At 42.7% G+C, this 11619-nt stretch overlaps 2 protein-coding genes across 2 annotated transcripts in view; one reads left to right on the forward strand and one right to left on the reverse strand.

Moving 5' to 3' along the window:
• The window catches only part of LOC111655835 (uncharacterized), a 12951-nt gene extending 7668 nt beyond the window's left edge, over nucleotides 1–5283 (reverse strand). Inside the window, exon 1 of the mRNA XM_023407368.2 lies at nucleotides 4580–5283. Within this exon, the coding sequence (XP_023263136.1) occupies nucleotides 4580–4862 (283 nt within the window). The 5' untranslated portion in view covers nucleotides 4863–5283. The remainder of the gene's footprint in view (nucleotides 1–4579) is intronic.
• Nucleotides 5284–7779: 2496 nt separating this feature from the next.
• Nucleotides 7780–9630, forward strand: map1lc3cl (microtubule-associated protein 1 light chain 3 gamma, like). Its single transcript, XM_023407296.2, has 4 exons — nucleotides 7780–7977; nucleotides 8109–8164; nucleotides 8275–8381; nucleotides 8588–9630. The coding sequence occupies exons 1-4, from the start codon at nucleotides 7920–7922 to the stop codon at nucleotides 8775–8777; spliced, it is 411 nt and encodes a 136-aa protein (XP_023263064.1). The 5' UTR covers nucleotides 7780–7919; the 3' UTR covers nucleotides 8778–9630.
• Nucleotides 9631–11619: the final 1989 nt, after the last annotated feature.

Consider the following 11619-nt stretch of genomic DNA (forward strand, 5'->3'; position numbering starts at 1 on the left):
ACCTCCCCCACACTCCCCATGACAAATACCCCCCCCCGCTTCTGTAATATCCTTCGAGCCAGCCGCCCCCTACTCACCATAGCTACAGCTGCTCGCTCTAACTCTCGCTCGCTTCTCCTCCCACACAGAACCACAACAGCACAACAGGCCTGGCGAAATATTTAACTCATCCTCAGCCTGAACGCACATAAATCCAGTCTCGTTGTGACTGTCGCTCGCATGTATGTTCTCTCGTCTGTTCTGCTGCTAAATCCTACTTTTTGCATTCTCTTCCAACTGCCATAAAAGCTCATGTTTATCATTCTGCACTTGTGCGGGCCTCAACTTAGGTTTTTCCCCTTCCCCTTTTTAATAATGATCATTTCAAGATACAAATTAACACTGTAAAAAGTCCTTTGAATGTGTAAATATCTGAAGAAATATCCCTTGCTGTTCTTTTCTTACACAAACCCCCACTTCTCTGTATTATCCTTCAACAGCATAATGCATTGCAGGATATAATGTTACACAGAGACCGGTGCATGATCAAATCATAGGCGGATGACAGACAAGTGGGTGGGGGTCTGCTCAGAGCTCTGTAATATGATATCCCTTCATGTGAGGGCGCAGCACAGCAGCTCTTTAATAACATGTAGAAAATGCATGGGTCGATTGCAACAGTGATCATTGCCACCCAAGCAACACACCTCCTCTTATTAGGGGCATAATATCAATACAGCGAGACAAAGGGCAGCGGTTGTCATGCATGTTGAGGCTGAATAATTTGGTCAAACAGTGTAGGAAGGAAGTACTTCCTCGTCCTACACAGCACAATATTTAATGTTCCAGCCATTATTAATGTGTTATGGAAATTTTAAGACAGGCCACGTTGTGCATCTTCAGCTTCACCACTGAGTGAAGCGATGCGCTCCAGCTTTGCTGAAACATTCACGTGGATCTTTCAAGTTGCATCAATGTTGCAGACTTTTTTTTGTTGTTTTTTTGGTGAGTTCAGAAGGATCCTGAGGCTAGAACCAGAGACAAAAGCTGTCTCACTCCACAAGTCAGGATAATGGCTCTCCATGTAAGATGATGCTTTCCAATACTAAACCTAATTTCAAGACAGGCTGCCTTCAGTAAGAGCGCACACAGCGCTGCAGATGGAGCAGAGACACACACCGTAAAGATGTTCAGTTTACTATTCTGTTAAGACCAGGCAAGTTTATGTCTATCTATTAATCAACTAATTGTTGTAGCTCTACTGTCGTTATTGGAAGCTCTTCTACTTGTCGCACTCCTGTGGGTTTCCATCGCATAGGAGAATGTTATTTTTGAACACTGAGTGGCAACAATGACAATTTTCAGTAACTTGGCCTTGACACCCATTCTGAAGGCAAGAAGAGTTGCTAAAAGTTGTGAACGCTGAAAGTTTTCTTCTACTTTTTCAATTTATGCAGAATACTTTATTTCAGAATCAAAGCTTGATCTATTTATAAAAACAGACTCCATGCACAAAACAGAATTAGTTATGGTATGAAAACGTATCTATGCAAATTAAATGCGTTTCCTTTCCACAAACAGTATTGAAGAAGCATCGTTTTTCAATAGGTGTTGCTACTTTTTTCAAAAACCTGCATGCTTCACAAACGCTTTGGACTCATCACATGCCACAAAAGATGAAAGGAGTCATTTTAAATTGCATTTTCCCCTCACAGATGACACCATACAACCATAATCCCAACCTGCTAAATATGGATTTACACAGTGATAAGTTCTGCCCTCTCTCTCTGCTATTAAAGAGAGAAAAGGTGAATCATATTTCAAGAGTTTTAATTCCAAAAAAAAAAAAAGAAAAAAAGCTGGTGTTAAAGTAGAGCGCATTATGTTATGAGTCACCTAATCCTCAGCTTACAAACTAGTTATATTTTTGAAAGCGGAACAAGCTGTGATTTTAAAGCAGCAAGTAATGAATTTCAGGTAAAACAAATACAATGCGTTTAAGGAAGAAACCTTTACTTTTCCACTAAACCTTTCCACCTTTATGGTAGTAAACAAAGCAGCAGGTATCCCTCTACTTTCTCTTCCTTGTGCTCTGTTCAGCTGCTGCACTGTTTAAACTAGATGGGGTCACTTTTCCAAATAACAAGAACAACAATTTGTCTCCATTTATGCAAATGTTGGAGTGTGTGTTGGCGGAGGCTGACACTGGGCAGAGGGCAGGACGCCAGCCTGCTCTGCTACACTGGCAGCTCCCTTCAGAGGTGAGAATGAGCAATGCTGCTCGGCCTCTCCACAGGATATCTCGGCACCACGGGGGGAACTACAGAGGAGATGTTGGTAGGTGGGCGGTGGGGAAGGCAGCACATTATGAGCCGCACTTCCATGCAGATGCCCTCGCTCAGATAGGACTGTAAATTTCTGTCCCTGCACTGATAATAATAATAATAATAAGATTTTATTATTTGAAGTTCTTTTCCTCTCTACAAGGGATATGATTTGATATTATTTTGTCAAATAAGTTTACCGTTCCGCAAAGGTGATCTCAGCAGTGGCCTGGTTTAAACAGAACATGTATTAATGTGCTGGAGGCTGCTGACTCATACCACTCATTGGTACCAAGCACACATATTGACTGTGTAATAACACACTGTGCAAAGTGATAAAGTATCTCTTACTTTCTGTGGATGACAATAAAATGTTATTAATGCAGCCAACAATGACCCATTTACTGTAATACCTGAGGTGAAATACTGACATCACCAGGAGATCCTGAACACGTGTCACTGGTTTGTCAAATCTGGGATTGATCCAGAGATAATCCATGAGAGACTGATTCAGTAGAAATTAACACGCACGACACTGCACTCGACAATACATGCAATGCAGTGAATCTGCTAAGTATTAGTACTAGTATTAGTACTTTTTTTGATGTTTTTGGTCTTACAGTGACTTTACTGCTGAAAATATACAGGATCATTTCATTCAAGGTGATGTCTTCTTCAACCTATACTCCAAAACCAAAATATATATCAGTTTACCGTCACACAAGACAAAGCAAAGCAGAAAATCCTCACTTTTGAGAAGTTGTAGCTAGGTAGCTGGTAGTTTTGCTTTAAGAATTTCTTAAATTATTAAGCAATTAGCAAAATAGTTGGTGAAAAATTCACTCACTACAACACAGATCTGTCATTTAACTGGTTTGTCAAATCTGTGAATGATCCTGAGACAATCCATGATAGACTGATTTTGTAGAAAACGACACACACACACGGCTTGGTCTCAGAGATGAATTTCACCGATGAAAAAAGGTAAAAAATTGTTGTGTTGTGGAAAGGTGCCGTTATCTTCTTTTAAGTTGGTGCCACATGTAAAGAGGCTGTGGTATTCCCTCAGGTTTCAACGAATAATAAAATGTCAGAAAATTGGTAGATAAAGTGTCCATCACTTTATTCTGAAAAGCCCAAGATGACATCTTTGGATGTGTGGTTTTGTTAGACAAAACAAACAATCAAGAACCTACAGATATTTAGTGTACTAACACACAAGACAAAGAAAGCTGCAAATCTTCATATTTCAGAAGTTGGAACCAGAGAATATTTGGCGTTTTTGTTAGAAACGACTTGAAGAATCAATCAATTCAGCCCTAATATTCCCTATCACTTTCATGGTTCAGTATTTTCTTGCCAGTGCCCATTTTAGTCTTAATTCAATTTCTCCCATTTTTCCCAGTAAGATCCTGCTGGGTTTCTGCTGCTGTGTTCAATAGATTTTCCAGCTTGATGACCTCACAGGTTCAGATTTAGTTCATGCTCAGGAATAATGGACCAGACCAACTACAGCCTCTGTAACCAGGCCTCAGTATGGGACCTGTTCACATCCTGTATTACATGTCAACCCACATTCCCGTCACAAAACGACCTGCGTATCCATTACAAGAAAAAGGTTGGGAAATGGGTTTATTTCTTTTTCTGTGTGGGTGGAAATGATCCCGAGATCACACAACCTAACCCTTTCTGAGTATATGTCTCACACACACACACCCCACTGGAGCATTCAGGATAATAAATAAAGAAAATGCACTTTTTTTGGCTCTGGACAAGATGTCAGACAGTGATGGAGTCTACCTTCATATTGTGATCAGGGTGATTTGAATGCAAACAGGGTGCCAAAGTGACCTTTACAGCTGATGAGCTTACCGGCAACAGCCAAACAATGCAGCAGTGTCTGGTTGCTGGCTTGTGTATTAATACCTACACTTGATTTTAGCGCCTGTATCCCACCACATCCTCCTTTATAACCTTGAGGCAGGGAACAGGGCCAGCCAGACAGGAGCTGGTCCTGGTGCCCTGACCTCAATGACATTTGCTCCATGTGACGGACACACTGCTGCTGTGTATAATGATCGGGCTGCATGCTCGGACGGTCTCTGGCACCATCTCAATCAATTGGGTATTCAGCCCTCAGCATAGCCATGCGCCGCCAGGCAGAGATAAAATCTGTCTACTGAGCCGCAGAGGGACTGGCTTGTTGGCAGATCACCATCATCCCCGCATCCATATTTAATAATCTCGTCATGTAGAGATCCGGGCTATGAGCTGACAGACGTACTGACTGACCTGTTGCCTGCGGGATGTCGCAGAGCCATGCTCGGCATCCGAGGCGGCTCTCTCCGGGGTTCCGCTCCCCTCCTCCGCCCGTGGCTCCTCGGCTTTGGCGGCAGCGGAGGCTCGGTCCTCCAGAGCGGCGTCCACCATCTGCAGGTGTTTGCACCTGAGCAGCTCCAGCTCCAGCACCCCGGCCAGCGTCGCTTTGAGGCGCTCGCCGATGCGGACGCGCTCGGTGCCCGACCAGAGTGAGTTCACGCAGCTGCGGCGGCCGGCCATCCTCGTCGAGGTGCCGGCAAGGCGGAACGAGGGCGCAACGCTGACCGCCGCTCAGTTACCGTGCACTGGTTGAGAGGAATGAGTGGCTTAGGGGCCAGCTCCAGGTACAGCAACACAGGTCCGGACGAGCGATAGCAACATAGTAGCCACTTGAATCAACGCAACATTAAGGCAAATATATTCCTCACCATCTGTAACGTGCCATGCAGCCTACAGTTTCAGGCAGCCCTGCTGACTGGCACAAGACTAGAATTAATGAATCCACTGGTAGCCTGGAGGATCATCAGCGAGCCATGCCTCATATTAATCCAGGCTTGATTTCCTACTGACATTGTCCTTTCCCTTTATGTCACTTCTAAGCTTCCCGGTCCGGTGGAGTTACCATGGTGCTGGGCTCCGTACGCAGCGTCCCCAATGAGACAATGCAACAGACAGGCAGAGGGTGATAACGTTACATGTGGGAGCAGGCAGCGGAGAGGAGGAGCCACTGCAGCAGACCTGCACAGAGATTGGTCAGGGAAGTTTTTCGAACGGACGCACGGAAAAATCCCACGACTGTCCAACTTCAGTGAGCATCATGCCAGAGGACAAATACTCCCATTCTTAACCCGTTCCCATAGTCAGTGGAGGAATGTAACCGAGTACAAAGCTTAGAGCCCCTTGCACTTTATTAGAGTAGGCTATTTCCATTTAATGCTGCCTCAAACTTCTGCTTAGACTTCAGAGGAAACTATTGTAACTTACTCTCTCCACTCTCCACTATTCATTTACCAGTTACGTTTACTTTGCAAAATAAAGGCTCCGCTCACCCACAGGTGTTTTCAATCTCTCTGGCTGGCTTTAATTAAATTACCCCGCCCCTTAAAGGTAACGCAAAATCAACTAAAGGCTGAGTGAGATGTCGATCAAACTAATTTCAAAAACCGAACTAATTGGAAGAGGTTCAATCAAGCAACATAAGTGAAAACACCTACTTAAAACATTTATATATCAATTATAGTATCATCAATTTATAACATATGATTAGCTGCTGAGTCAACTACCAAACAGAACAAACAGAATTGAATTCCCTCTACCTCAAGGAGCTACAACATTAAAGAGCTGTTAAATACTTTCATCGATGTAACAAATTATATAAAAATATAACACTGGCAGTTTTCACTGAGTGCTTCTACTTTTGATGACTTCGCTTATCTCATAATATTGTGAATACAAGACTTGTAATACAAAATTTTTATATGTGATATGACATTATTTTTTAAGTATATAGATTATATAATACATGGATGTAGACTATAATATCCTTCTTAAAGTAGGCATGGACTCTTGAGGCAATTAATGAGGCTACCATTTATAGTCACAGTGACAGTACACACACATTGCAGGATTTGAGGGTCAATAGCCAACAGTAAATTTTTGCCCTTGAGCACCAGCCTTGCTCAGTAATTTAATAAGACTCAGATTCTTTTTACACTAATGTAAATCTAGTGCATTCTTACCTGGATCCTTTGTTGTTTTTGTGGTTATAAGTTCAATGGCATTGCATTTATCCTGAAAGCCTTATGCTCAAACATGGTGGGAAAATGATTCAAATGGTTCCTCTTGAATATAAAGTTTTAAAAACCAAAGGAGTATACATCCTTCTGTTGGAGAAAAACAAGATAATTACATTTTTATCAGCAAGACTCATTCACGGAGAAGCAGCTAGAGGAAAATGAAACATGACTGATGTTGGAATACTTCTGTGTTCTGTTTCTCAGCCTTGACAGGTACAGTGCACATCGGTGCCAACTTTCAACCAGCAGAGGGTGATCTTCACCTGCAACACAGCTTCTGTCCCCTGCTGTGCCTCTACAGGCTGGAGGGTCCCAAAATACAAACAGACTGTATAGTACCTCGTGAAGGAGCAGAGACTGCAGCCCCTGGAATGAAAAGCAGAATCAGCAGCCTCTCTAAAACAGTCACAACAAAAACTAAATAAAAGTGTTCTCCTCAAGCAGATGGCGTTTACACTGTTCCTATCTGGCTGCAAGTCCCTAATGTACTCAGAAAAAACTGGAAATTTGACATGACAAGTGAGCAAACTCCATCTGCTGATGAAGATGGCGATTATAGGCTGTTTTCACAAGACCATAGTAGGAAAAGCACACGTTTCCAATAACATTAACACTGGCTCTGTTCTATTCAAGTGTCCCAATTCTCACTGGGTGGTGCTCTGTACGGTTCAATGCCACGAAACCTTTTCTTAAATGCAATAAATGTGTGAAAAAGGAGTCAGTAAATAATATAATAGCAGGAAGAAACTGCATAGAAGAAAAACAGAAATATATTCACATCCCATTTGCTACGGTCTGGAGACACAGTACCTGTAAGAAACATGGTGGATATGGTGACGACATGACCATTAGGCCAGCGTGGTTATCAGATAGTGAGGTCAAAGGTCGGAAATTAACAAAAGGTTGAATTCAGTGCTATCAAATCTTATCATAAAGGCGGCACCGGCCATGTTTAAAGGTTCCTCTGGAGTCCCTGTGTGTCTGAATCGTTAATGTCATGTGTTGTTTATTCTCTTCACATGGTGGGCTGCCCTCATTACACTCTTCTCTTCATGTTTGTACCCTTCTGTGTGAATGTGTACGTGACAGCAGCACCAATATCACAAGCAGATGTGAGAATGCTCTGTGAGATAACCAGTACGTGTGAATCTGCTCTGAACCAATGAGGGGGGGCAAGAGCATAAACACACACACACACACACACACACACACACACACACACACACACTAACACACACATACACACACTGATGCATCCTTGCATCCACATGCTGCCCACCAAGGAGTGTGTCTTTGTTTGTTGGTGTCACATTTCGACTCCTCCCAGCTCTGCCTCCTATAAAACACCACCGGTCACAGCTTCTCAGTGGGGTTTGCTTACTTCCACCCGAGGGGACGTCACCGTCAGCCCGGGAAAGACCACCACGCCGGTGCTACCAGCCGCACACGCCTCCATCACCGCTGGTCTCTGCAAACCGCCCGAAGCAACAAACAAACCAACATGGCTCCTTTTGAGAAATCCATGGAGATGATGCCCTTCAAGCAGAGGAAATGCCTCGGTGAGTCACATCTTTAGTTGATTCTTTGATTACTCTTTGACTGGTGCACCTACTTGCATTGACAAAGTGGCCTTACAGTGTATGGATGCTGGTTTTAAAAGTGTAAAATGTGTATAAATATTTCCCTTTAGAAACAAGAAAAGATGAAGTGTGCAGCATTCGGTCTAAATTTCCCAACAAATTGCCTGTGAGTTTGTTTAAATTCTGTTATTTTACAAATGTAATGTCTGATGCTTTTTCCTTTTTGCTGGGTATCATTGCACCGTCAGCTGATCACACATGTGTTTTTGTGTCCAGGTGATTGTTGAACGTTACATCCGTGAAAAGACTCTCCCCCTGTTGGACAAAACAAAGTTCCTGGTTCCCTTCGAGCTCACCTTGGGTCAGTTCCTCTGCCTGCTCAGGTAAATGATCTGTTACTGGGTCAGACTTTTCTATTGGTTATTACTCACTTCTCATTGAGCTTGTGTCTGATGTTTCTAATGCAGTTTCTCCCCCAAACTGTCAGATTTGCCATTGTTCTCTGCTTCCCTTACACACACTTTTCTGTCTTAAAAAATCTCTGTTGTTTTCCATCATTCACCCACCTGTCCCTCTCTCTTCCTCTCAGGAATAAGATCGCCCTGGACTCTACCCAGGCCCTGTTCCTCCTGGTGGCAGAGAAGAGCATGTCCTGCATGTCCTCCAGCATGGGGGAGGTTTATTCCCGCCACAGTGACACTGATGGCTTCCTCTACATCACCTACGCCTCACAGGAGATGTTCGGAGCACCTCAGCCAGCAGCCGAGCCACCCTGCTGAGCCAGAAACAGATAAAATGAACTGAACCTGGACCAATGGTGGTGACGCCACACAACCAAACTGGAAAAAAAAAGGACTAACTGAGACAAGCCGAGACTGTTTCGTCCAGTTTTTTTTAACCCAAAACTGCATCTCAGACTACCTCATGAACCCCTGTAGACTTTTAAACACAGCAAATCACTATGTCCGTCTTGTGATTGCATTGGAACCTCAACTAGCCAAAACCAGACATATGTGGACAAAACTCCCCCTGAGGAAGACGTTTTACACTGATTGATTATTTGATTGGCTCATTTAATGATTTCTGTTAAGAGATATTGGGAGAACAAGTAGAAGTCAACAGAAACTTGTTTGAGTGTTTTTATGTAAAAAAAAAACAAAAAACAATCATGAATGTGCAATGGACTGAGCATTGCAATCATTCTCCGTTACTCCAAAAATCTCAGAGAAAATATTAAAATTGTGATGGTTTTTTTCCCCCTTTTACATGACAAACATTCTCATATTTGTCCTTCAGTAACCTCAGAAGCTTTGAGCTTCAGTGCAGACAAACCAGTTTTCACATAACTGCACTGCCAGTTCAGGGTAAAATCAGTCCAGTGGAACCACCACCTCCACCACCCTCTCCTCCACTCTACAAAAGCGGAGTCTTGCTGGTAATCAGACTCCCTCTTAGCACTTATCTCCCCTTCCTCCTCTCTTTTCTCTGATTGCCTCATCATCCTCATCATCCCTTGAAAATGTGAAATTGTGCTCTGGACTCTTGTGGATCATTACAGGGACTTTTGAGGCTGTTGTTGCTGCTCTGATGTGTTCTGTATCCAGCTGTCAGTATTAAAAGATAATGAATGAATTCTTGTCCTTTTTAATTTATTGACTTTGTGTGATGTTTACTTCAATTTTTTTATGGGAGACTTTGTGCTAAAATGTCAACAATATGAGACATTGTGAACTGTGTTTACAGTAGCTTCTGTTGTTCCTTGTTCCCCCTTTCAGTGCTTGAAATCCAGAACCACTAAGAAACACTTCAAACAGCTTCATGTAGAGTTAAAACATCAAAACCAGGCCTTATTTAATAACCTTTCTGGGCTTTTTATTGGAGGACGATCTGCTGAGGTCGTGAGTCTGTTCAATTGAAATCCAGTCAATTCCCTGTGTACTTGTGTTCTCATATGTGTTGTACTCACACATACAGGTGCCTCATTCCTCACCTGCCTCTGAGAAGAGGCACTCCCTCCACAGGACAGTGTTATATAAGCCCGACCCAGTCAACTATCTGCAGGGGTCAGTGTGTCAGAGGGTTGGTGCGGGGGGTTATTTTTAGACATCTAAGGGACAAATGTGACCCAAAACACTGAGATAGGGGGTGAAAGAAAGAGTCAGGGGAGTGATGGGAATACAGAATAAAGAAAACAAAGAAACAGAAGAAGAAAAACAGGGAGAAGCTGCTCTCCATAAACAGTGGAAGGAAAAGGAAGGAAGAGGGGAAAAGAGACACGGGGAATATAGTGACGTCCTAACAGAGGAAGACAGGAAAAAGGAAACTATGTAAAGCAGAGATATACAGTGGAGGAGGGCGACAGCTATCTAAACACACAGTGTACAGAAACACAGGGACATGCAGTCATGCTGCCTCTCACTTCACACCACTGTGGCCATTCCAGCAGCTTTCTGTCAATATATTATCATCAACAGAACAAGAGGAAGCCCGAAGCTTCTACCAGCTGTAAATTATCTGTTGACTGAACAAAAAGTTTTCTGAGGGAGCTTCACTTCAGTGCTTTCTTATTATTGTACAGCGACTTCAGCTCAGTTTCTGTGACAGAAAATGCTTTAATCCTAATTTGGGCCTTGAATCAAAACATTTGTATCAAATCATACAATACATGACGCAATGGTTTTATCAGAGCAACACAACACTGTATATGTTCATCACTGGATTTTAATCATTGTTGCAGTCCGTGGTTATTTCCTCAAGGTTATGTAAATAGTGAAGAAGGGGAGAAAATGCTCACACCTCTTGTGTTGGTGTAGGTCTGTGACATAGATTTGACATTATTATCTAGGGGTTAAATATGATCAATGCACCATGAGTCACAATGTTCACTGAGCAGTAGCCCTGCACTGTAGCTGCAGCAGAGGACAAAGAACACCACCATACATAGTGTTAGAATTGGCCCTAATATGAGTCTATATCCAAGCACAATAACTGTAGTAACTTATCGAGACACAAGAGAGCGCCTCTGGACTTTATCAAACATGAAATGTCCTGCTGCTGTGGAGATAATGAGGTGAGATCAGGCTGACTGATAATGTAGTGAGTCAGTGAGCAGAATACCAATGAGTATCCTGATGAGGGAAAAAACATGACTCTGTACGGAACATGAAAACGAAACGAAACACTGAGATGTTGAGAGGCAGTCTGGTGCGCTCAGCTGTGATGCCATGGTCACACAAATTCCAAACAACCAGCTGATTGTTCCAAGTCGATGATGATAGATGTGGAAGTGCGGAAATATGTAAACACACTTGACCAGACATGCAGTGGAAGATTTAATATGGGAATATGCTGATGTAATTCTTGGCCTTGCATCAATCGCCTGATTGCTGTTCCCATTAAAAACAAGGCTCACATGGGAAAAACATATTTTCCTTAAATTTACTCTCAAAGGTTGCAGTGCATCTGATTTACATTTCAGTTTCTTATTCCTACATCCTGTTTGAATTATGCAAATAGACCTGAGCAAATTCAAACTTGTCCAGGTTCTAATAATAATGGTGAATAATATGATGAACAATAATAATGCAGGTTTATGAGGTGAAGTTAAAGGAGTTATAAACA

Source organism: Seriola lalandi, unplaced genomic scaffold, assembly GCF_002814215.2.
Source record: "Seriola lalandi dorsalis isolate HSWRI2012SDOR001 ecotype SW California unplaced genomic scaffold, Sedor1 jcf7180002054333, whole genome shotgun sequence".
Lineage (NCBI taxonomy): Eukaryota > Metazoa > Chordata > Actinopteri > Carangiformes > Carangidae > Seriola > Seriola lalandi.

Excerpts from the sequence above, each read along its gene's own strand:
- map1lc3cl (XM_023407296.2), top strand. The coding sequence starts at position 7,920 with ATGGCTCCTTTTGAGAAATCCATGGAGATGATGCCCTTCAAGCAGAGG. Across the intron at positions 7,978-8,108 it reads CAAGCAGAGGAAATGCCTCG|AAACAAGAAAAGATGAAGTG; the intron begins GTGAGTCACATC and ends ATTTCCCTTTAG. Across the intron at positions 8,165-8,274 it reads AATTTCCCAACAAATTGCCT|GTGATTGTTGAACGTTACAT; the intron begins GTGAGTTTGTTT and ends TTTTGTGTCCAG.